We start from the raw sequence: 25,954 nt of genomic DNA on the forward strand, positions 1-25,954 counted from the left end.
TGGATGTACTGGGTCTGTCCTCAGTGCCAGCCAAAGTGCAATCAGGGAACAATAGGGGTCAATATACCTCTTATCAAGGATTCACCTTCTACTTTAATACCACCCATTCTTGAAGGGGAATTCAGAAGGTCAAACTGCTATCAGAAAAGCACATAAATAGACAAACTAAATGAAGCTAATGAAGAGACCATAATCAAATACTCCTGGGAAAGACAATTAGCTGGCCTCCTTCAGAAACACACATTCATAGAAACTTTTTTAAAAACACAAAAGACAATGTTGTGAACCTCTAACAACTAAAACAAGTAGTACTAAGTTTAAGGAAATTGCCCTCCAGGTAAATATAAAAACAAAATTCTCCCCAACAAGACTAAAAAGTGAAATGAACTTAGTGGAAAACTATGGGCCCAAAGCAATTGTTGACCAAATAGTAGAAACCAGTTTATGAAAATCATAATTGAATCCTAAAGTCTACCATTCTGCTAATTAGATACAGACATTTATGTCTGTTATATAACTGTCCAGTATTTATTCATGTACCAAAATTAAAATAAAATTATTTTAATAAAAGCAAAACCACCCATGAAAGCTTTTTTTTCTTAAGATGTTTATATCTTAATCCATATTTAGAGCAGCAAGAACATACCAGAAAGGAAAAGAATCTATTTATTTTTTCTACAACTTTCCATATTTAGGGAGGGTTCCCTAAATAGGAAAATATCTACTATCTGCCAGGTTCAAAAAAGATGGACAAATAGTGGAAGTCTGTGAAAAATACTTTCATTTCCTAAAACATACATAGTACAATAAGTTACTCATTACCCCTAGGAAAAAGAACTCGTTACTTCAAGGTGCTTTACCTTTTGTCATTCTTGTTCCCCTTCCCTTAAATACCTCAGTTATTTACGTGAGTCTGTCTTCTACTCATTTGTCAAATAATTTTTCACAGTTGGAGTTACCAGCCTTCAAAATTACAACGCTATTGGAACTATTCAATAATGAAAATAATAGGATTTTTGGTTATCTTCTTTTTAATACATAGAGCTTAAAACATAAAAAGATCCTGTCTTTTTCTACTGTACTCTTAGAAATATCCAAACATGCTCGTATTTTTTTTTATAAGCTTGCTACCACTACCTGGTTGTACTAAACTTCAGAAAATGTTGAAAATTCCAAAAAGCTGCCTACAAACCAAATGGCATCCTAGCTTGGCAGGCTGAGCGCCTCATTTTGGCTTCTCTCACTCCCTCTAGCGTTTGCAAAGCTCATCTGTCTGACTATCCAGTTACCTCACTGAATAAGAGCTCGGCTAAGTCCTGCCCATCTATGACATCACCCCCTTCTTCAACCACTGCGAGGTGAAGCTTTAACTTCAGACTTGGAGGTGGGCTGTGTGCAGTAAACTGGAATGCTCTCCCTCGCTCACTCCTCAGTGTAGGAGTGATCCGAAGCAGGACAAGCTCTGCCTGCAGCTGCTGTTGGCTTTGTGTGGACTGAACGCGGAGCTTGGGAGAGGGGGAGGGTTGTTACTCCAGTTCACAGTAAGTGGAATTACAGCTATAGCAGCAGTATATATGGGATTGCTTTTTCTCGTCTTCCTGGTAAGTGTTTCCCATGTTTTTCCTTAAGATTGTCCCAGAAAGTTTGCTTGGTTTTTACTCTGTAGACAGAAATGACTTGGTACCATGAGGCATCAAAACATGAACGCTTGCTCTGTCACGAGTAAGAGCAATTTATGTGTGTGCGAGCCAGCGGGGGGGAAATTTGACTATATAGCCAAATGCAAGAAGTTTCTTAAAACCTTCTTTCATTAAAAAGTAATAATTAATGGCTATTTTCTGCCACGTAGAGTTGTGATTTGAAAAGAGCCTTATGGAAAACCTTAAGTCGGAAAGTTAAATGTTAAATACTGAAGAATACAAGGCAGATTTTTTCAGAGAGAGGAAAGCGAAAGGTCTTGCTAACTTGGTGTGTACTGTATGTGTGGTATGATCACCAATTGCTGTTTTTACAACTGTGAAAGAAAATCAATAATCCCTCAGCCCATGAGTACGCAGTACATGAAAAGCATACATCTTGCTCACAGCTAGCTGAGCTACTCCTGGAGACTTCTGTGCCTCTGTAAGGATTAACAGCTACACCTAGATTTTAAAGCCTGCTCTGCTATCCTCCCATAGCTGCTTCAAGCATTTCAAGCTTGCAAATCTCAACTAGTGAATTCAGCTCAGAGGAGGGGGAGACTTTCTTCCCAACCATACCTCCCTCCCACCCCCAGGAGAACGCCAAAATCCACTGCTTGGGCAAATGTAGTATGTGACTAGCATAGTAATTGGCATAGCCTACTCAGAAAAACTAACAAAGCTCAGCGCGGAAGCTATGCCTGATGTATGCAGTGAGTTCAGGGTGGCAGGGGGGGTGGAAATGAGTACAGTCCTCATCAAGTGGGATGTGCAGAGTATCCATTCAGTTGCAACTTACAATAAGAAAATTTTACATTGAAAGAAATGATTTTTATACAGCAGAGCTTCCAAAAGTAATTAAATGTATCTTCTGAAAAAAAAATTTTTTTTCAAGGAATTAGGTCTGAAACAAAATGGTTGCATAGAGGTAAAAAGTGCAACAGGCCTATATTTTTCAACATCTGGGGGTAGATATCTATCTATCAAAATTAAAAAGGGGGAAAAAGCCTTGATATTTGCCACTTTTAGAATCAGGTTCTCGAATGCCTTTGACAAACAGCTATTTTAAATTTTCTTGAATCTGCTCTAAAATGCACATATATGTTATTTTATTAGCAACAAACAGCATGAATAAAGCCACTAGAAAGGTGCATCATCTGTAGCAATGGCTTTCATTTATCCCGAGCAGCATATGAATATCCTGACTAGCATAAGACATAAAGAATAAATTTGTCTCTTCTGAGATAACCATTTATGCCTGCCCCAAAGTGACAGATGATTGATACTCATCTCTTTTGAAATGAGTAAAGAATTAATCTTTTAAAAGTACCAAATATTAATATCACCATTACTACCAATATTAATAATAATATATGAGATTTTAAACCCAAAGATTAAATCAGAGATACACTACTTAGTTTGCAAATATATGTGTGTACACAACATATACACACCTAGTTACACAAACACATATATTTATTAGCCTGAAATAAAAAAAAACAGTTACAAAAATGTAACTGTATGTATTTATATAGGAAAATCACATCCAATTTTTTTAATAGAGCACTGCCAAATCACATCAAATCCAGGAATCAGCAAAGATATTATCAAATAAACATAATGAATTCATTAATATTGTTCTTGTACAGTACTAACCATCAGCTATTAATTGAGCTTTTCATTTCTCTGCCCCCCCCCGTTTAAATCAATGATGATTAGGTTTAAAATGCCCAACGAAATACTTCCTAAACATTAACGTTTGTGAAATACATAACCGAACAGCAAATAAAGTTTTTACAAAAAAGAAAAACAGTAAGAAATTTTGTCATAACTAAATGTGGCAGCAAAATAGAAGGTATATTTCTTTCGCTTTCAAGTGTTAATTAAGGAGCCTCCAATTCTATCAAAACTTTTTCAGAGCTAAATGAAGCGGTGTGAAATAAATTTGGTTGAAATCTTGTGGCTGTCAGACTTTGTTAGCAAGCTATTAATTATCTTTACCCCAGTTTCTTCTCTAGACTATATTGCCCAATCAAATAGAAACTCCAATTATGTTCAGCATCTCCTGCCTAGGGACACCAGACCCTAATGAACACTCAGTGTCTCCAGATGAAAAATACAATTTTCAGCTTTAAACATGCAAGTGCACTGCGGAGAGATTTGTCTGTGCTTTTCTTGGCCACACACCCTAAGGCTCCCTCCTCTTTCTGGATTATTTTGAACAATTTTAAACCCTACAAAAATCAGTAGCCGAGAACTTAACTTATGTTAATATTATATGACTGTTTCTTCTTTCTGCTTTTTATTTTTGATATGCCAACTTTATACCAATGTTAAATTAAATCTGGTCATTTAAAGAAAAATTTCAGTGTATCTTAACTTTTCCCTCCTTTATTAAGGTGGGTGGGCTACATACAAAGAATTGCGATTAATGACGAGATTCAGAGCTAACTTAAAAATTCTGAATTAAACCACCTTAAGTATTTTTGTTCAATCAGTTTACTTAATACCATTATAAATAATTGTTAAAGTCCAATGAAGACCACCATAAATGAAGTCAATGAGGGAAATAAGATTCAGTAATTTTTCAAAGGCTGTAATTTCTTCCCTCCTTTTCCTTTCATTCCCCTCCCCCCCCCCCCCCCCCCACCTTTTGCCCTAGAGGCCTTCACTGCTCTTCTCAACGGGAGGCTTTGTTGTAATTAAACCAGAGAAAAACTGGCCGGCAGCAGCCAACATCTGACTTGTGGCTTCTGAAAGCAGTGTTCTGGTAGAGTGTACCACCCCCCAGTGGGCAAAAACTCTACAGTAAATCTCTCAGCAATATTAATTCTCAAAACTACATTTTTCTCTTCAGAGCATAAAAAGGGCTGTTTCTTGACTTCTAACATTCCACCATTTCAAAACTTATCATACGTCAACAAACCAATTTCCAAGGAGATGATTTGTAAATGTCTTCTGAAAAAAGCCTTCTTCCTTTTAAGAACCAAAATAGGGAATATACATTTCAGAAAGCATTTTCCAGTTTCAGACTGCAAATCAACATCACTAAATTTGTTAAAACATCACACTAAAAAGAGTTTTGAAAGCCATGTTTCTGTTGCATAGAAGAGCAGGTTTTAGGACTTCCATGTGACTACTGACAAGAACTGCAGAGAAAACAGATTTTAAGTCACAAAGGAATGAAATACAATTTCATCAGCAGCTTAAGTTCATTTGTTTTGCATATGCATTATCTTTTTCCTAGACCCAAAATTAAGTGTCAGGAATGTATAAAAAGCTCTCTCCAGGTATTAGTCTCCTTAAATGAGAGGAGAGAGAAATTGCTCTCACTTGATGAGACAATGACAGCTTTTGTTCTTTATTCTTTCAGTTTTCATATGCACAAGTTACTGTGGCAACTTTGAAAAGAAAACCCACAGACCACATTTGGTTAAATACCATTTTTAAAGTGTGCCTCTGGACTGTGGATTGATCAGTTTATGTGTTGTTGATTTTCTTCCTCTTCATATGCTTTACATCAATATTACCCTACTCTGAAATGAAAAGACAAAGTGTTTTATAATTTGGCATAGTCTCACTGACCAGCACAGTGCTTGGCACACAGTAGACACAAAAATTTGTTGTATTCGTGTATGGAAACTTGAATATTAGAAATTTAAAGCATATCAACCAGATTGTACTCACAACAGTGAAAAAGGAACTTTAAAGTTTGCAATGGGAAAATGCTGGTGATTTTTTAAAATATAGGTTTAACAACAATTGCTCAAAGGTCAACATAAACTTACAGCTTGCTCCCTGCTCTAAGTCCTCTACTGCTCACCTTTACCACCCTCTAAATTAATGTTTCATTCATTCATACAAGTCTTGGTTCTCTAATTCATTTAGTATGGCTTTAAATACCACAAAAGGAAGAAGCATCCACAGTGATGAAAGATAACCTCCTAGTTTGCCTTTTTGTTTAAGGATGCTCGATTTAATTTTAAAAGCCTGTATAAATGAAGGAGAATTGGATTCATTTATCACAAACCTATTGAGAGAAAAGAACCAGTAACATAAAAGGAGAAAGTAAAAATCCTTTGCTTTGGAACTTTTATCCCCTATTTTGCATAAATAAAACACAACCTTCTTCAGGCTAGAAAATAGTCTGGATAAAACCAAGTATGAAAAGGCATACTTGCTTCTCTGCCACTCAGCAAACCCTTCAGACTTCATGACTCTCAAGAGGGGAGTTAGAGGTCCTTCTGCTTGCCTGGCATTAAACAAAAGAATTGGAACTTTCCTGAAATCTGATGATCGTGGAAAATTTAACTACCAGACAGGCTGCTTAGAAAGCATTTTGCTGTCACTATCAACTAACCTGATGTACTCCAGTTTTTCAGTTTGACCGTATATGTAGCTTATTTTAAATACCATTTGTCATTAAAAGACTTAGCATTCACAGGTTGATCATTCTGTTGTGCTTTCTAGCAGCAGTTTACCCCTTCATAAATAAACTACCTTCTAAAACTGTAGATTTTGATTATATAAATTCCAATTTAACTACAAATATTCACAGACTTGGATAAATCTGATTAAGCATCTGTTTTCTTCATTCTCAAGGTTTTATTCAAAATAATAATGCAATTAACTTGGATTAAAAGTTCTACTTTTAGATTTGATATTTTTAAAAAGGTCCCATCAAGATACCATTATGTGAAGCAAATCATTAATACGACTCTTTACGAAAATCTCAAAACTCTGTACTCAATTTAAGATTATTTTTAAAATAAGCAATAATTTCAAATCAAAATCAATTTAAATCAAAGTCAGCAAATAAAGGATTTAGGAAATTAGTGCATATTATCAACATATAATCTTAATCTAAGTGATCAAAACACGAGAATACATTCTCATTTCAAAAACCTCCACCTCTAAAATATTGTAGTAACAGAAATCATATAAACATGCAGATTGCCTCAAATCCTTGACTGTATGTAAATGCCAGTTTTCTATTCAATAAAACTTCTTAAATTATATTAGTTTTCCTAAAATATCTCAAAATGATAGCATCCTTATGTATTTAATACTTTCTTAGGTGTATCATGGAACTAAATTGGAGGCTTTTAACGGACTTGATGATTACAGTATAAATGCATACTTTTTTAATTCCACAATTTTTGTTTATAAAAAGAAACTGACAAGAAAGATCCCTATTAAAAATCTGATTTATCAGTGAGGTGATTATGTTGTTCCTTTTGCCACAGTTTTAAATTCTATCTACTTAGTAATGATTCCATTAAAAAATGGTTTTAAAACATTCCTTTAAGTAACTAGGGTCCATTTATGTTTTTTTTTTTCCCCAAGGTACCCTATTAATAATATTTTTCTAAAAGATCAATTCCTTTTCATTCAGAAGTAATGGCCTCTTTTCAAGCCTGTGCAGACATAAAGGCTTCTGAAGTCCATGCTGTGGAAACCTGGCCACAGTGTCCATACCAGTAGGGCTCATTTTTCTTTTTATCATTCACAATCAGCTACCACATCTCTGTGTGCGTGAATATGTAGAACTAGCTCAGAAAAGGGGAAGTGTAAGAATGGGGGGCAGGATCACATATTTTAGATAGATTATTAGAGCCTTTAATATGCAAAACCAAACAGCTGTCTAGCACTGTAGTTTCAAATATAAAAAGGAAGGAAAAGATATAAAACACAATCAAACATGAACTGTTCTGAGCTTAAAGAAAGGGAGTAGGAATTTTGAGGGAATCTTCATTTCTCAAAGAGTATCCTCTCCAAAGAAACCTGCTTGATAATTTTGCCTTTTGTTTTAATGTAATTTGGGGAAAGGAGAATAACATTTTCCAAGAACTTAATGAGATTTTAGGCTGTTAATCCCACAATATTACCACTATTGTATTAATGACAATGTGAGTTTGCATATCAAACAGAGCAAAAAGCAGTTTTACAGATGTAAAACAAGAAAAATAAACAAATTATTTGTCTTTTCACACCAATTTAGAATTTTATTTCCCTGCTCTCTCTGGGTTAAAAACATAAAAATCAATACATATTCTTAGAGCTTGTTTTCATAAAATGTTTATAGTTCAGATACAAGCTCTGTCACTAGTTATCATTATGTTCATCATCTTGGACACACTCTAGGCTGACCTGACTTGGGGAGCAGTCAACAGTTTTTAAATCCTCATTCATCAGATTCATCTCCTCAAGTTTAAAGTGTGTTCTGGAGTATGACAAATGCCTGACTATTGGTAACATTTTAAGCATGTTCTCACCAGTGATTTTTATCATAGTTTTTAATTAGTTTCTAATGCAGTTTAACAAAAGTAATTGTTTCCTTGGTTTAAATTAACCACATTATTTTAAATGTTGAATAATTTTCAAGCTTAGAAAATATTTAAAGCAGATACTTTTTAAAATAACTCTGTCATTATAATTTCAACAGCTTGATTTTTCATTTTCATATTCCACGAAAGCAACCGTTTTCAAGAAAATACACTGTTGAAATTCAACAATAATGAGCAAAGACCTAAATGTATCAGAGTAAAACCTCACTTTAAACAATAAATCATTTAAACTTCCCTCTGTGGGCATTTTGCAAGATCCACTAGAGACTACTTTATCCATCTGCTAACTGCTATTTTTGCTTCAAGTTGCTTAAATAATAAATTAAATGGATCTGTATTTTTTTTTTTTAAGTTTCCTTCTGTTAATGCATTCTATGATAGTGTTGATATTTGGTAGCAAGCTGAAAGACAATGAATTTTCAAATAGAACAAGAAACAAATTTTGGCCTTGTTTAACATTCACTTCAGTAGTATTTGAATTCTGGAACAGATGCTATCCTTGTTGGAGGCAAGGTAATTACTGGGGGAGAAGCAAATTGTATCTACTGTAGTCCTTAATTTCAGGGTCAAATAGTTCCATCATACCCTAATGCTCCCTACATGTACAGAAAGCCCCTGAGTGGGTCACCCTGCATAACAGATATTGATGCTACCCACTTCCCCACGACTACCCCTCCAAAAATCTTCATGGATATTAGGTAATGGGCAAAACAGTCATCATTAAAATCAGTGTGTGGGGGGGGGGGCGGCGGTGAAGCCTTAATTCTTCTTTCAGAAATGAAGAATATACTTACTGGAAATTGGTGTGTTCTGTTTAACCTAGAGAGAAATGCCTTGTCGGGTTTTGATATGCTTTCCCAATGGTCATTATAAGGAGATAGATTGACATAGGGTCCTTTCTATTTCAAAGAGATTAGATTATAGATCCAAACAGATTAGATTATAGATTAAAACAAAAGAAAATTAAAATTGTTTTCTCCTGAAAAACTAATAATTACTTGAACATCTATGCAACCTTTTGGCCAAGAACACCTGAGTAACTAGAGTTTCAAGATCATCAACTAGTCCTCAGAAATACCTTTAAGGAGGAAGGTGATGATGTTCACATTCTACAGTTGGGAAAATTGAGGCCCACAGGAAGATTTAAACAAGGCACGGAGCAAATCAAAAGAAAAAATTCCAAAGCAAACTCTTTTCAAGTCTTTATATTGTAGACTGTATGACTTTGTAAAACCATGTTCAGCAATCTCTTAAAAGTTACCATGGCATTTATCAAAAATCCTTGTTACATATTTGCTCACCTCTTTGACATATACTTGTTTTCTTCTTTTCAAACATTTAATCATTTTATATCTAAGATGTATAAGTGAACTTCTAAAAATTGGCCTGAACTAAATTCAAAAGCCATGGAAGGCAATTACTGGTTCTTGAATGACGCTTTCCTTCTGCATTTAATTTAAAGTGACATTAACAGTTAACAGTAGAAACTCTCTGTTCGGTGACAATCTCAGCTTTAGCTCCTACTTTATTTATATAGTAAAATTGAGAAATAACAAACAACTTTTCACCAACTACTATGATGAAAGATGTGTTGCTTAAAAGATAAACTGAAGTTAAATTTCTAGGAAATCTCTTTATCGTGTTAAAGTTCATTATTAATAGTTCATTAAAACCTTCTGCTTTCACAGGAGATGCTCAGATCCAGTATATTTTAAGAAAGAGAAATGTAAAGGAAATCTAGTATGCTTCCTTTTTTTTCCTATGAAGAATATTTGAATTAAGTTTTACTTCTTAAAAAAGAATACCTATTCTTCTATAACGTGACTGCACCAGATACTCTGAGAAAGCAGCAAGAAGCAAAAGCTGGAAATAGCTATTTCACAGCAGGTAATCATACCTCAGGATATAGCTACTGTACAAAGTTTATACTTGGATAATCCTGGATAGGAATAAAGGTGGGGGGTAACTGACTGAAAAACCTATTACTGTACAGGCATTAGCATCATGAATGGCTTTCTTCATGAGGATCTGAAGTTTCTATCTCTGACCACATTGCACAGAAGAGCCAATAAGAATTTTAAAGAGAGCAATTTCTACTAAGGGAATTAAGCTACACAAAAGGAACCTTCACACAGAAACTCTATCAGAAAAAAAAAAAAAAGTGCATAGGAAGCCATGTGTTCTACATAGTAACAGGAAGCTGAATTGTTTCTGGTCCCTACTTTAATGAGCTTGCCCACCATGCTGAACTGCAGCTGGAATGTTCATTGACAACAGCGAACCTGATCTGGAGGTGTGTGCGGCATAGGATTACTTGAACAAACAGTGAAGAACATTTCCAAGAACTGAACAAGAGTTTATAAGTCCCAGCCCCTCACCAGGAAAATAATATATGCGCATTGGATTTTCACTCACGCAAAATTTATTCACATCATTCAATAAGGTAGGAAAAATATTAAAGTGTTTTATTTTCATGCCTGAAATTACAAAGGCTAATTAATGCATAAAAGTGCTGAAGACATCATGTTACACAACAGATTAGTCTAAATCTATAACTCTCTAGCCATGGAGAAAATTCTAACCATATTCTAGATTAGAACCTGAAGAAAGATAAATGCATTGTGAAACATAAGATAGAACATAATAAAAAGTCTGCATAAGGCCATTAAGTCATATAGTATGAAACATATTAAAAAATGGGAACAAAAGAAAGAACTAGTTTAATATGAAATGGAATTTTCCACTTAGGTTAGCTGGATGTATTACTATGTGTTCTTTCCTTCCTTAAAATAGATGAAAAAGATTTCTTCTGATTTCCTTGTTAGAAATACCTATGTAAGAGTATTTAATATTAATAATCAAAGAAAAATACTAACATCAATAATCAAAACAAATTACTAGGATTCAGAATCTTAAGAGGTTTCTATTAAGTCACTATTCCTGAATACTAAGAGAATACATTTCTATACCTGTACAGTCTACCTAAGAAACAGACATCAAATTTTGATTTTTAAAAATAGTAATATTATTTAAATACAACAAATCATATTCCTATGTGTCAATTCATTACAAATATTAAGAAAAATTAGAAAATTAATTAGCTTGGTCAGTGACTGGCTATAGAACTGATATCAAACATTACAAAAATGCTCAGTAAAACTTTTGTTATATTTAACATTTCAAAATCAAATGGATTTGGAACATGATACTCCTTAATTTAATACTACAAACATTTACAGTAAAGAGATATATGATCATGTTCACTGTTAGCTTGCAATAAACTCTACACACGCAAAAAAAAATTAATACATTAAAAGTGCTTTTATACACATTTTAGTTTCTACATCTATTTTTGAATACTATTTTAAGTATCCTCACCTAATTGTTTTCTGTCTGTCTTCTCACTCCATTTTAGGGCTCTGACGCTACCGTGTACAAAGACTTCAACACTGCTGACCATGATCAACCCAGCCTGGAGCATATTCCTCATCGGGACTAAAATTGGGCTGTTCCTTCAGGTGGCACCTCTATCAGTTATGGCTAAATCCTGCCCATCCGTGTGCCGCTGTGACGCAGGTTTCATTTACTGTAATGATCGCTTTCTGACATCCATTCCGACAGGAATACCAGAGGATGCTACAACTCTCTACCTTCAGAACAACCAAATAAATAACGCTGGAATTCCTTCGGATTTGAAAAACTTGCTGAAAGTAGAAAGAATATACCTATACCACAACAGTTTAGATGAATTTCCTACCAACCTACCAAAGTATGTAAAAGAGTTACATTTGCAAGAAAATAACATAAGGACTATCACTTACGATTCGCTTTCCAAAATTCCTTATCTGGAAGAATTACATTTAGATGATAACTCAGTGTCTGCTGTTAGCATCGAAGAGGGGGCTTTCCGAGACAGCAACTATCTCCGACTGCTTTTCCTGTCCCGTAATCACCTTAGCACAATCCCCTGGGGTTTGCCCAGGACTATAGAAGAATTACGCTTGGATGATAATCGCATATCCACTATTTCATCACCATCTCTTCAAGGTCTTACTAGCCTCAAACGCCTGGTTTTGGATGGAAACCTGCTGAACAACCATGGTTTAGGTGATAAAGTTTTCTTCAACCTAGTCAACTTAACAGAACTATCCCTGGTACGGAATTCCCTAACTGCTGCACCAGTAAACCTTCCAGGCACAAACCTGAGGAAGCTTTATCTTCAAGATAACCACATCAATCGGGTGCCCCCAAATGCTTTTTCTTATCTAAGGCAGCTGTATCGACTTGATATGTCCAATAACAACCTAAGTAATTTACCTCAGGGTATCTTTGATGATTTAGACAATATAACCCAACTGATTCTTCGCAACAATCCCTGGTATTGTGGGTGCAAGATGAAATGGGTACGTGACTGGCTACAGTCACTACCTATGAAGGTCAATGTGCGTGGGCTTATGTGCCAAGCCCCAGAAAAAGTGCGGGGAATGGCTATTAAGGACCTTAATGCAGAACTGTTTGATTGTAAGGACAGTGCAGTTGTAAGCACCATTCAGATAACCACTGCAATACCCAACACGGTATATCCTGCTCAAGGACAATGGCCAGCTCCAGTGACCAAACAACCAGACATTAAGAACCCCAAGCTCACTAAAGATCAGCGAACCACAGGGAGTCCAGCAAGAAAAACAATTATAATTACTGTGAAATCCGTCACCTCCGACACAATACATATCTCTTGGAAACTTGTCCTACCTATGACTGCTTTAAGACTCAGTTGGCTCAAACTGGGTCATAGCCCAGCATCTGGATCTATAACAGAAACGATCGTAACAGGGGAACGCAATGAATACTTAGTCACAGCCCTGGAGCCTGATTCGCCCTATCGAGTCTGCATGGTTCCCATGGAAACCAGTAACCTCTACCTATTTGATGACACCCGTGTTTGTATTGAGACTGAAACTGCACCCCTTCGAATGTACAACCCTACAACGACCCTTAATCGAGAGCAAGAGAAAGAACCTTACAAAAATCCCAATTTACCGTTGGCTGCCATCATTGGTGGGGCTGTGGCCCTGGTGACCATCGCCCTTCTTGCTTTAGTGTGCTGGTATGTTCATAGGAATGGATCACTCTTCTCAAGGAACTGTGCATACAGCAAAGGGAGGAGAAGAAAGGATGACTATGCGGAAGCTGGCACTAAGAAGGACAACTCCATCCTGGAAATCAGGGAGACTTCCTTTCAGATGTTACCGATAAGCAATGAACCAATCTCAAAGGAGGAATTTGTAATACACACCATATTTCCTCCTAATGGAATGAATCTGTACAAAAACAATCACAGTGAAAGCAGTAGTAACCGAAGCTACAGAGACAGTGGTATTCCAGACTCAGATCACTCACACTCATGATGCTGGAGGCCTTGTAGCAGACTGTGTTTCGGTTTTTTTTAAACCTAAGGGAGGTGATGGTAGGAACCCTGTTCTACTGCAAAACACTGGAAACAAGAGACTGAAAAAAGCAATGTACTGTACATTTGCCATATAATTTATATTTAAGAACTTTTTATTAAAAGTTTCAAATTTCAGGTTACTGCTGCGATTGATGTAGTGGAGATGCCTGAACACAATTCTATATTTTAGTATTTTTTAGTAATTTGTACTGTATTTTCCTTGCAAATATTGAAGTTATAAACCATTTACTTTGTGTTCTACTGAGTAAGATGACTTGTTGACTGTGAAAGTGAATTTCCTTGCTGTGTTGAACAATCAGGACTGAGTTCACATAAGATCCTTGTAGTATAAGCACAGGCCATTTTTCACTTTGGTATTAATAAAATGTAAAAAAAAAAACCTGGCTGGATGAGAAAAATTAAAGTTCAAAAAATAGTTATGAAGTAATGTCCAACTATTCAATTTGTATTATCCCAGTGGTATTCAATAAATTAAAATATTTGTGAAGTAATGGGCAATATCAAACTTGCTGCATATCTCCATTTTTACTCTAAGCAAATTAGATATCCTTAAGAAAGTAAGCATTATCTTCTGAACTGAATACATCAGCTGGCATAAAGGAGTGTGAAGTCTGTTATTAAAACCACTGTTAACAAGGCTTTGAGAATAAAGGACTTCACAAAATCAATAATGTGAGCACGCTTCTAAGTTAGGGGGAAAATTTGTACTTAGGAAACATGAAAACTTAGACTTAATAGTATAATGAACACAAACACCAGAATTGCATTTTGGTTTTGCCTATACCATCCTGATTTTTGAGAAGTGAATTCTAAAGACATAATTGTTAATGTTTATAATGTTTTTATCATAAATGATTTCAAAAAAGAAACACTTACACGTATTTAAAAAGGTAGTGTAACCATAAGCAATTCCCCTCAAAAATGCAGAGAAAGTAGTACTTTAAATAAGGAAGAATTTAAAAGAAAAATAAATACTAGAAATCAAATTTAGATCTGGTTTATGTGAAATGTTTTAACACTGTACATAAAAGTTCAATTTACTTTCACAATGATCAAGAATACTGCCCATTACTGTCACAGTTTTCCACATATTACATAATGAACTTGTAACATTTCTTTCTAGCTTCCTACTGAATTGTGAGCTATTACTTGTTTAAAAACCACATCATTCTTCTGTTGCCATGATTTTTTTTTTCCCAACAAAAAAACCAAAGTGCATTGTACGCCCTTTGGCCAGTCTTGTATGTGCCTTGATCCAACGCTACATGTATTCAGCTTTTAAAATTCGACAAATTTTTCATACTTCCTTAAATATGAAAAATTATGGTCTTATTGCTGAATAAAACAAGAAAAAGTACAAAATAATCGTGCTTGCTTTTTCGGGATTATGTTACTATCACTGAAGTAGCAAATTGCCCAGCACATTATTCCTAAGCTCCCCCATGTATTTTTCTAGGCATAAAAATAAACGTTGGCTACAAATAAAAACAATAGCAATATCTTGAGCTTGTGTATCATTTTACTTTAAAGAGTTCAGTGTTCCGTGCACAAACTAATTTCCTAGAAGTATTTTAGAATTCTGTTTTGCTTCTTCACGCCAAAGTTGGAAAACTTCAGAAGTGGTGCTGTGATCTTTCCGTCTTTTCTACACTGCTACCATTGTCCTGACTGATACTTTTTAAGGTGATCTTTGAAAAACTAATATTTTTTAAAATAGCTTTTTGGTAGTGTGAGTTGGCATTAGCGGTTTTAGAATCCCAGATCTACCACTTACTAGGTATATACTTAAAAACAAAAATAAAAACAACCCACTTAGTTTCCTTATCTATCAAATGGGGGAGGAGGGCGTTGCTATTTATTAGTTCCACCTGAACAAAAGGTTGTGGTGAGGATGAAATGACATGCATGGAAACTGCGCAATGTTCAACCCAATTTAAGTTACTACTTAGTTACTACTAAGTTACTACTGTAGTTACTTAAGTTATTACTACTTAACAGAAATTAAGTTCAGTTAAGAAAAGTCTGCCATGTGTTTCCAGAGATTGGCCAGATGTTTCTGCTTCTACTGGTCTACTAACAAATATCTTCAGCTGCCCGTGAAACCTCATTTTTTCATTATTCATTTGCCATCTTCATATATTTCCCAATACCTCTTTTGACTTTCTGTTATGAGGAATATTGTTTTCCAGCTAACTTAGCAAGGACTTATGTGATTAACATTAATTATAGGGAACATTTTGTGAAGAAAGCTTGACTTTTGCTTCTAGAGGTTTTGAGCAGTTCAGCTGCAATGCTGCCAGAAGCCAGGGAAAGGGCTGATGGTTCCATAAAATTGCTATAAACCTATGAGTTTATAAAAAGCCAAGAGCCAAGAGATTATATTGACTGTTTTCCAGTTAGTACATCTTTCATGAGCCCAGAAAATTTTAGGTATGTTCTAATACATGCATTATAATTATCTTACCTGGGACAAATCAGAAATGAGTTTTAAATCAGCAAATAGAGACATCACTGACAGGGTAAAAGTTTATTGTTTCCCTAGGCTTGTTAGAAATCCAAATATATATCTTCTCAATAAAATATAAATAACTACCTTAAAGGGTACTAAACTGATTATAAAATTTATCTGTATGTATCCCAAACTAAATGGTTACAATTTTTACTGATCAAGTACTAACAAAATTGTAGGACAAAGAAATATCCCACCCAAATATATAACTTAGAGATTTGAAAAGAGTACAATTCGAGAAGCTACCAAAGAATGAATGTGTATATATATATAAAATACACACACACACACACATACATATATTGGGGGGAAAAATCGTTCCCTTGCTGAATGTTTGACAAAAATCAAAAAATCGTTTTTGGATGCAGTCTCTTGTGTAACTGCATTAAATCACTGCACTTACATTCTCATTCTCTATTAAAAACAGTATCGTGCTCCATCTTTCAGCAAGGCCAATTTATTAAAAGTATTCCCCTGTGCCAAAAGAACTAGTAAAAAACAACAACAAAAAAAAAAAAAAACAAAAAAGCCCCTGCTTTACTAACTACAGTTTCTGAGTGAAGCACATTTTATAGCTACATGCCAACATGACAGTTTTCCTGAGGAATCCAAAGAGACCCACATGCTTTAAAGCACCTGAAGCATGGGTGTTAAAGAAATCAATCCACCACTGAATTTACTTTAATATTAACTCATCTACTGCTGAAACATTAGAGGCATTTAAAATTCTAGTTCCTTTCTCCTACTTAGCATGATTAGCAAATCTTAATTTAGCATAGTCTTGGAATGAAAACTATTGTATTTTATGCTTTTAGACTTTTGGTTAAATTAGCAAAACATAACTCATGCTTATCAATCACTTTCTGAAGAACTTCAAATTTCTTTACATATAATCTTGACACCCAACGACCTATACAAATGGCGTCTACATTATAAATAATGAAGCACTGGCTTCAAGAAGTATGCTGTCTATAGGATGTAAGGGATAAACATAAGATCTAATGAAAGTTTGCTATGACTGTGGTACAGAAGAAATAGCTATATATATTTGGATGGGACAAAGAAGACCTCATGAAGGAGGTAAAATGAAGGATAAGAAAAATTTAAAAAGAAACTAGATACTGGCCACAGAGAAAATGGAGAAAAAAGTGATGGAGATAGCAAAACAGGGGCAATGTTTCTCAATGCTGGCTTTGGTCACAATCCCTTGGGGAGGGTTTTATAAAGATAACCAGGCTTTAATACAGACCTACTAAACTTAAATCTCCCAGACTAAAATTGGGTATTTAAATTTTTCTTTAATTCCAAAGGTGATTCTGATGCAATTGGGGATACCTGATTTTGGAGGTATCTGGGGGAAGGCCAACAGGCCTGCTGAACTACAGGATCCATAAAGGAGGTAAGGCTGGAAAAGCTCTTTTATGTCAGGCTATATAGTGTGCTGAATTCCCAGCTGAGAAAGTCTGGATGATATGCTTTGGTGATCATTTCTGAACAGGTGTATAAATAATCAGTATACTTTAGGGACATCTTGTAGAAATAAGGAATATTGAAAGAAGGACGAATGAGGGAAAATATGAGAACAAGATAATAAGTTAGAAGGATGTGCATTACTGCAGGCAAGAGGAAACAAGGGCCTAAACAGTGGAATGGGGCTTTAAAAACAAAAGTGTAATTCAAAGATACACGAAAGGTAGAATTCCTAGGAACTGGGAACTGAGCAAAGAATAAGAATTGAAGGTGATGATTTTTAGCCCAGGTAAGCAGAATGCTCATGAGACACTTAATGATGAAAAATACTAGAAAAGCAAATCTCAGAGTATTTTGTAATCTATGCATCGTACAGATTTATACAGCTAATTATAAACTGTGCCTTCTTCAACCTTCCGAGTGACCCAGTTTGGATCCAGTTTAGATGATAAACTGTAAGTGCCTTAGGTTTTAAAATACTTGTATGTTATCCTTCTGAAATGCTATTGGGAAGTGGGAAATGAGGGTCTGGGGAGAGATCCTCAGAGTATCTAACAGATTATTATTAAAGCTGAGAGGGTGTAAGACAGCAGCAACAGAAGTAAGCAGAGGGAGGGAAAAGAAATGAGCCACAGGAACAATGTTTTGTGAGGACAGAAGAGGGAGAGAAGCAAAAGAAAGAAACAAAAACAAACAAAAAGGAAGGCACAAAGGAAGAAAATCATCATGAGAAGAAAATTATAAAAACAAGGAAGTAAAAATATGTTAAAAAGGAGGATGTTAAAAGGTAGTCTGGAATGTAAATTTGGAAGGGAACACTATTTAAAATGGAAAAGGAGGGGACTGCCAGGGATTCTGAAGCGGTGTCAGCAGAGAGGTAAGAGCCTCTGGGATGTTGACAGGATACTGGGAGATAAAGAAAACAGACATGATGACTAATACTACTCTTTAAGAAGTTTGGAGGGTGAAGGGATCAAGAGAGATAAGAAGGAAGTGAGTACCAGGAGGGATACTGACTGACCTCAGAATAAGATGGGGTACAGAGATAAGAACATAGAATGAGGACAGGGAGAGCATTCAATAAGAGAAAATGAGATGCGGGAGAGATGTGGTCCAAGTCTTGGCTGTGAATCTAAGATGACTGAAGTAAAGGTGTGACTGAGAAGCTGAAGTTTTGGAAGAGTCGCCAGCAAAGAGGACAAAGTTACCCAGGAAGATGGAAAGGGTAGGTGTGAGGGTAAGGTTTATAAGACAGGTCCTAAGAAAGATGAGGAAATGCCCCAGGGATGAAGACAAGGGAGATGGTGATGGGATCAGGTGATACAGATATAAGGACTAAAAAGAAAGGTTTTCGAATAATGGTGACAGAAATATAGTCAGGAAGTGATCTTTCAGGGATAGAGAAAAAAATTTTAAAGCTCCCTTCCTATATTTCATACTCCTCCCCTACACCAAAATTTCATCAAGTAGTGACAGAAAGAGATGGAACAGGTGACTGGAAGGTATCATCCTCAGGAAACAGATGACAATTAGTTCAAGGTCATGGGAAGAATGCTAAGAAAAATGTCAGTTACATGGGAAGTTAGAATCCAAAAGAAAAAGACCACAATGGGCCAAGTGGAAGCAGTTAGGAAACAGGGCTGAAAGGAGTTCAAACTTCCAGGTGAAAAGACACACAAAACAGAAATATAGAGGAGAGGAGGTCACTGTACTTAGGACTCCAACAGATGATCACAGTTAAAAGGATGTTGGCCATGAGAGGTTGGTGGAGACTCCTGTTCTAAATAGTATAGACATTCTGAACAGATGAAAGAAAAAGAACTAGAATAACCAAATTAACCTTGTTCTATTCTTTGATCAAAACAGAGTAAAATCTCACTTTATCTCAAAGGATACACTGAAGAAGTATTTCCTAGTTTTATCAGTCTTTCCCACAAGTATCATAGGATTCCAGGTGAACAGGTAAGCAAAGCACTTTATAGACCCCTCCCCCACTTCCTAGCCCCCATCTCATTTTTATATTATTTGGATGAAATGAGATTAGAAATGAACTTTAGGCCTGACTTGAATTTTTTTTTTTTCCTTTTTTAAGAGGCTTTAAAAGGAAGCATGCAGCCACAGGGGTGTGGAAGTTGGGGATAATGGGATTTTACAGACTGATTGTGTGCACACATAAAAGCAGTGCTGCTTTTTCAAGGCCAGCTGGCTGGGGCAGGGCGGGGGTGGAGGGCAGTCTAGGAAATTACTACCCAAAGTAATTACCCTTCTGAATATACATCAGGGCTCTGATAACTGTGACATTACAAAGCTGAGGCTAGTTCATATCACTGTTCCATTAGAAAGCATGGAGTCACTGCTGGAATTCCACATTTTAATTTCCTAGATATGAATACGAATGTTAATAAAAAGGGGGGAAGTGAAGACTAAGTAAAACAAAAATCTAACAAAATTATCTTTTAAAAATATGTTCTATAAACATTAGCAGTCTTACACATACCGTGGGCTGAATGAATATCTGCTCACCGGCTGCTGCCGTAGACACTACTCTTTATTGAGGACTCTGTCAAGCACAGGGCTAAGTATTTTATATAAATTTAACCTCATTTAATTCACACAATAACTTTACAGAGAGGAATTACTATCTGCATTTCTCAGATGCGTAAATTAAGGCTTTGAAAGGTCATAGAGATATTTTATTCATTCATCATTAACAATGATTTATTGAGTACCCACTCAATAACCGTGTTTGGGGCTAGGTATATAGCACTGAACCAAAAAGATACGGAGATTATAATTGGAGGAGGTAGGGACTCAGATGCTAACCAAAAACCAAATGAATATAAAGCGAAAAGTTGTGACAGGTGCCAAGGAAGAGAAAAATGTGGTTTGCTACAAGTGAGCAAAACAGGAGACCCTGTTTAGATTGGGCAGTAAAGAAAAGCCTAGCACTTTAGGGATAGAGTGTAAGCTATGTGAAAAGTAAGGTAAAGAGTGTTCTGAGCACAGGAGAGGGGATGTGTTCAAGCTGCAAGTAGGGTCAGCTTAGTGAGTTTAAGGACTGAAAAAATGTCAGGGGGCTCAAGCTCAGTGAGCAAGACACAAGTAAGTTCAGAGAGGCAGGCCCAGATCAGAGTATACAAGGTCTTGCTGGCCAAAGCCAAGGTAAGGAGTCTAGACTTCATTTTAGTGAAAGAAAGCTACTGGAAAATTTTTAACAGGGTAGGAGTGGGGGAGAAGGAGGAGGAGAAAGATGTGTGGCGATTATATATACTATCAGATTTCAGTCACAGTTAAGGTCACTAGCCATTATATGGAGAATGAGTAATATGGAACAGGATGGTGGGTAGTGAGGACAGAAGCGAAAAGACACCAAATATATTTTGAACAGTAATGGAATTCTTCTAAGAGTTATATAGTTAGTAAGTAGTGGAGCAAGGATTCTGTCTGATCCTGAAGCATAGGCTCTTTACCATTCTCTTTAAACAGTGAGCAGAAACATTCCTTAATAACAAAACAAAACAAAACAACAAAAAAGGAAAAATGGAGTTGGTCCCACCCACCCTCCATTTTTTTTTTTTTTTTTTTTTACTTCCTTTTACAGAGATAGCAACTAGAAGACATTTTTAGGATTAAATCTCAAAACATCTTCATGGGGCAAATGTGAGCAAGGCTTATAGACTTCTGCCCCACACTGCTAAATGATAACTTCTGGAGGTCATCAGTCAATAGCTATAAGCTACCCTGAGAATAACACCTGTCTTTCTTGCACCTTTCAATAATTTTAAACTCAGACATTTTAATGTTTGAGTTCACTACAACACCTCCTCACGATTCCTTTATGTCTTCTAAGAGCCAGAATGGAAGTGCTAGATCACCTATTTGCCAGGCTTGGTGATGAATTTGAGAACTATAACCCATGAGTACTGCTGCTTAGCCTACAATGGTAAAAAAATGCCAAGATTATTTAATGGTTATCAATAATTATTTGAAGCTAATCTTTGAATTATTAGAATTCAGCATATACTTAACAGACATATATCAATACAGACAAGGTATTAGAGGATCTACATTTAATTCCATGTTCATAGAATCTTAGAGCTAGCTAGAAGAGATTTCATGAACTTTGGTGATATGTACGAACAAATTTAAAATTTAATCCCCTCATTGTTTTAAAACAATGCAAATTAAAAAACAAAAGTTTGTAGTTGAACTATAACTGGCTTACTGCATTTAAAAAGTCCATAATGGAAAAACATGTATCTACTTTGTGAGTCACAATATACTTCTAACTACTGTATTACACATGACTCACAGCTTTCACTGTCTGAGAGTTAAATATTCACTTTATTGTTGCTATTATCTTCCAGTATGCTAAATATTTTTACTTATGTGTTATTATTCCTATCTCCCATTAAAATACAAACTCCATGAAGGCAATGAACTTTTTTCTCCTGCTGTTTCACCTAAATCCCTCCAACCTGTAGAACAATTCTTGGCACCTAGCAACACTCAAAAAAAAAAAAAAAATGTTAAATGAACAACAACAACAAAAAAGATGAATGAGCTTCAAAGGCTTGTACCACTAAGTACCATATGAGACAATCTTTGTGAAAGCTCTTCATACACTGTAAACCATTTTGTGAATGTGGAGTATTATCACCATCATCATCATCATATCTCATGTAGAGCAGTTACTAAGCACTTTTTACTCCCCAGTTCACAAAAGACACTGAGGTTCAAATAGATTAAGCAATTCACCCAATACCCAAAATAAGTGGTAAAATTAAGACTCTGAAAAAACAACTCAAATTCAAATACAAGGATCTTAACCCCAGATCTATCTTTTTTATGTTGCTCTCTTCCTTGTGACATGCTGACTCCAAGTATATGAAACAAAATATATAGAACATTCTAATACATTATATGTACAATTGATACTCAAGATGATGATTAAGAACATTGTCTTTGAATCACACAGATCTGGGTTTGCACCCAGTTTCTGCCACTTACTTGGGATATGGCCTTTGGCGATTTAGCTAATCTTGCTAAGCCTCAGTTTCACCTTCTGTGAAATAGAATAATAACAGTGCCTCTCTAATTGTAAGGAATAAATTATATATTTCAAATGGAGCACTTAAGTCATACCTGACTCTTAGTAAATGCCCAGTAAATTTCATTTTCACCTTTGATGATGAAGAAATATTTGCCCAGTATCTGATATTAGAACTATCATTTGAACACAGGGTGACAGAAAAAAAAAGGAGGGGGGAGTGCGGAAGCAAGATCAACAGACTTTCTCTGCATTTCTATTTTCCTCTGAAGCCTGCACTGATTTTACAGAGGAAAATACTAAAAAAAGCACACCTTTCTTTCTCTCCCCAACACAGGACTAGGCTCATTATATTACCCTGATACCCTGTGGTAAAGGAAAAAGTAGGAATGTCAACTGCTAAAAGGTGGAAAGAGTAACAATTTTTTTAAGATTTGTTATCTTAAAGCTATTAAAATGGTAATAGTCTTCTTTATATTTTCCAGAATCTCAACAAAAATTTGTGTTGTATAGAAACAAATATCTAAATGGCTACTTGTTAAATAAAGTCACAGAGTTACTAAAGTAAATCAGTGTATGAGCACCAGGGACAATGTTTCAGATGAATTAGCCCCTGCTGGTAGTAATCATTTTTATTGGGAGAGAGTGATAGCAACCAGATACATGTCTCTGGTGACTACAGTCTTGGTGACTATAATTTGTTTAAGTGTGACAGCAAACTGCATAATCCAGGCTAGTCCCTTCTAGTTGCAAATCCAAATTTGCATGCCCTTGCTCTTAATTTAAGGGAGAAAGAGAGAGAGGTTTTTCCTTTGGTTTTATAAACACGTTTAAACAAGAGATTCTTATTTCCTGCTTTATCAGGTGTTGGTTTTTCCAGGTATAGGAATTTAGTTAGCATGTTTCTTCAGAAAATTCCTCTTTGAATGTTAACTAATCTACTTAAATGGTTAAATCCAAGAGTGAAAATTAGATTTCAATATTTATTACAGTAAAATAGTATTATCTAGAAGAAATGTTCTGGTTCACAAGCACATTAAACTTTCTCACCTCTCCAGACAAATTTCACAAATTCTATTCCAACTCTTCACCTTTCCTTAGAAATCCCAGACAGAGGTAGCAATAGGAGCCATTAAAACCAATTAACACTTCACTCTCATTTGGGGACAAATAAGAGTTGGAAAAAGAGAAGAGGTTCAAGCTAATGCTTCAATGAATGTGTAAATTTATAAGTCATTTCTAAAGGAAAACATGTACTTGTGACAAAACCACAGGTGTGAAATAGTTAATGCTCAAATGAAGGAAATTAAGTGTAACTTCTTTCCAAATGTGCACAAAATACCTAAGTATCCATCAATTATATTATCTTTTAATATTAAGAAATACATGGTTAAGAACCTCTTAAAAGTATCAAAATCCTGTGCTCTACTTTCAGCCAGTCTATGGCAGAATGTTAACAGAGTAACCAATTTATTCTTTAAAAAGCTTTCTGGGACAAGAAATTCTATATATATTTTAGAATTTTTTCTAAAATTTAATGTTGACACTTAAGTGTTTTAATGCGGATCTTAAATGTAGACACTACATATGGTAAACATTAAAGTGTTATATAATTACCTTCTAGAAACCCCCCCAGTAACTACGATTTTTTTGTGCAAAATGCTGAAGAGATGACAAGATATCAGCATAGTCAAATATGTCATTCTTGCATATAAGGTAATGGTTAAGAATGCAGAATTTTGGAGTTGTGCCAACTCAGGTTCAAACCACACTGGTTCTACCACCTACTAGTAGGGTAACTCCGGGGAAATTACTTAATCTCTAAACTTGCCTTCCTTAACCCTACTTTATGTGCTTATACTTTAAAGTGCTTAGTGTAGTAGTACCTGATACTTTAGTAAGTATAGTAATACACTAATACACTAAGCATTTAGAGACTACAGGCAGTATACTCCAGGGGTTAATCGTATAAATTCTGAAATTCAACTTCTTAGTTGAACAAGTTTCAACAAGCTTCCCCACTTGTTACTTGTTTGGTACTGGAAAAATAATTTCACCTCCCTCTATTAATATTAGTGAATATATGAAATTAATAAACATATGAAATATATGAAAATACATGAAAAAGATTAGAAGAGGGCTTTGAACATGTAAGGGCTCAAATAATTTCAAAAATTACTTCCACAAAGTCTCATAGAAGCTAAAATTTAAAGAGCCTATCAGAGCACTTTTCTCTTCTGGTATTTGAGTAGACCAGCATTGGAAATGAATGAATACTATTAATTTATATCCAGAAATCCTTCCTATATACCAATATGTAATTATACATTAATCAAGTTCATAGTGCAGACTCCCTAGTTTCAGGTTTCCCAGACTTATCTGATGATACCAATCATCCAGAGATTGTGACTGAGCAGGTCTGGGGTGGGGCCTTGGAATCTGTATCTATAATCAGCTTCCCAGGTATGTGCCACTTTGGGGAGGTTCAAAAACCCTGCATTAGTTGAAGCTGCACCTAACCACCAAACCTAAGAATATCAAGCAGTCACACCCACTGAACAGAATTATAGTTTTAGAAGTACTATGTAACAAACATGGGAATGTTAAAAAGATTTTCTATAAATGAAACAAGATGGGATAAGGAGGGAGACAAACCATAAGAGATTCTTAATCTCACAAAACAAACTGCGGGTTGTGGGGGGAAGGGGGGTAGGGAAAGGGTTGGCTGGGTTATGGACATTGGGGCAGGTACGTGCTATGGTAAGTGCTGTTAAGTGTGTAAACCTGGTGATTCACAGACCTGTATTCCTGGGGCTAATAATACATTATATGTTAATAAAAAAATAAAACTTTTTTTTAATTAAAAAAATGTAAAAAAAAGATTTTCTTATGTGACAAATATTTTTCTGAGTATTTATCATACAAAATATTCACTGAGCATACATTACAGTACAATTCACAAAACGGTATGTGAAAGTTATTTGAAAAACAAACCACTTTTCAAAAATTGACACCATTTGGGACATGAGAGTGGCAAATAGAAAGGAAGGAAATATGCTTGACAAAGATACACATAATTATATAATACCACTTGTCCTGAGGAGTTCAGAAAGTATTAGGGGAAGGGTCCTATAGGTCAAGAGGTCTGGTTCTTCAAGAAGTCTGTTATAGTTATTTATGACACTGCTGCCATTGCTAATGAGCTAAAAATGTTAATGACTGAAGAATATTCAAATAAACTCACAGCAAAAATAATTTAAAGGGTATAACAATTTTTCCTTGACCCTTCTGAACCTTAGTATTTAGAAACAAAGCAGAGTTTATCTCTCATTAGTAAAATTAGCACAAATCTGGATCTGCATTTTTTTCAAGAAAATGATAAAAGGAAATGAGTTTCCATTTTCCAAAGCCTCCACACCAACCCCAAAT

At 35.4% G+C, this 25,954-nt stretch overlaps 2 protein-coding genes across 4 annotated transcripts in view; one reads left to right on the plus strand and one right to left on the minus strand.

Annotated features, from left to right (window-relative positions):
* The window catches only part of MACROD2 (mono-ADP ribosylhydrolase 2), a 2,072,211-nt gene that overhangs the window by 1,717,222 nt on the left and 329,035 nt on the right, over window positions 1-25,954 (minus strand). The gene's annotated exons all lie outside the window — the stretch shown is intronic.
* FLRT3 (fibronectin leucine rich transmembrane protein 3) lies at window positions 1,380-14,984 on the plus strand. 3 transcript variants are annotated; one of them, XM_045980848.1, is made up of 3 exons: window positions 1,380-1,601; window positions 9,715-10,469; window positions 11,442-14,984. In XM_045980848.1, the coding sequence occupies exon 3, from the start codon at window positions 11,485-11,487 to the stop codon at window positions 13,432-13,434; it is 1,950 nt and encodes a 649-aa protein (XP_045836804.1). In that variant the 5' UTR covers window positions 1,380-1,601; window positions 9,715-10,469; window positions 11,442-11,484; the 3' UTR covers window positions 13,435-14,984. The 3 variants fall into 3 exon arrangements, with proteins under 3 accessions (XP_045836804.1, XP_045836805.1, XP_045836806.1); XM_045980849.1 differs by having other exon boundaries at window positions 9,715-9,913; XM_045980850.1 differs by lacking the exon at window positions 9,715-10,469.

This window comes from Meles meles, chromosome 16 (assembly GCF_922984935.1).
Source record: "Meles meles chromosome 16, mMelMel3.1 paternal haplotype, whole genome shotgun sequence".
Lineage (NCBI taxonomy): Eukaryota > Metazoa > Chordata > Mammalia > Carnivora > Mustelidae > Meles > Meles meles.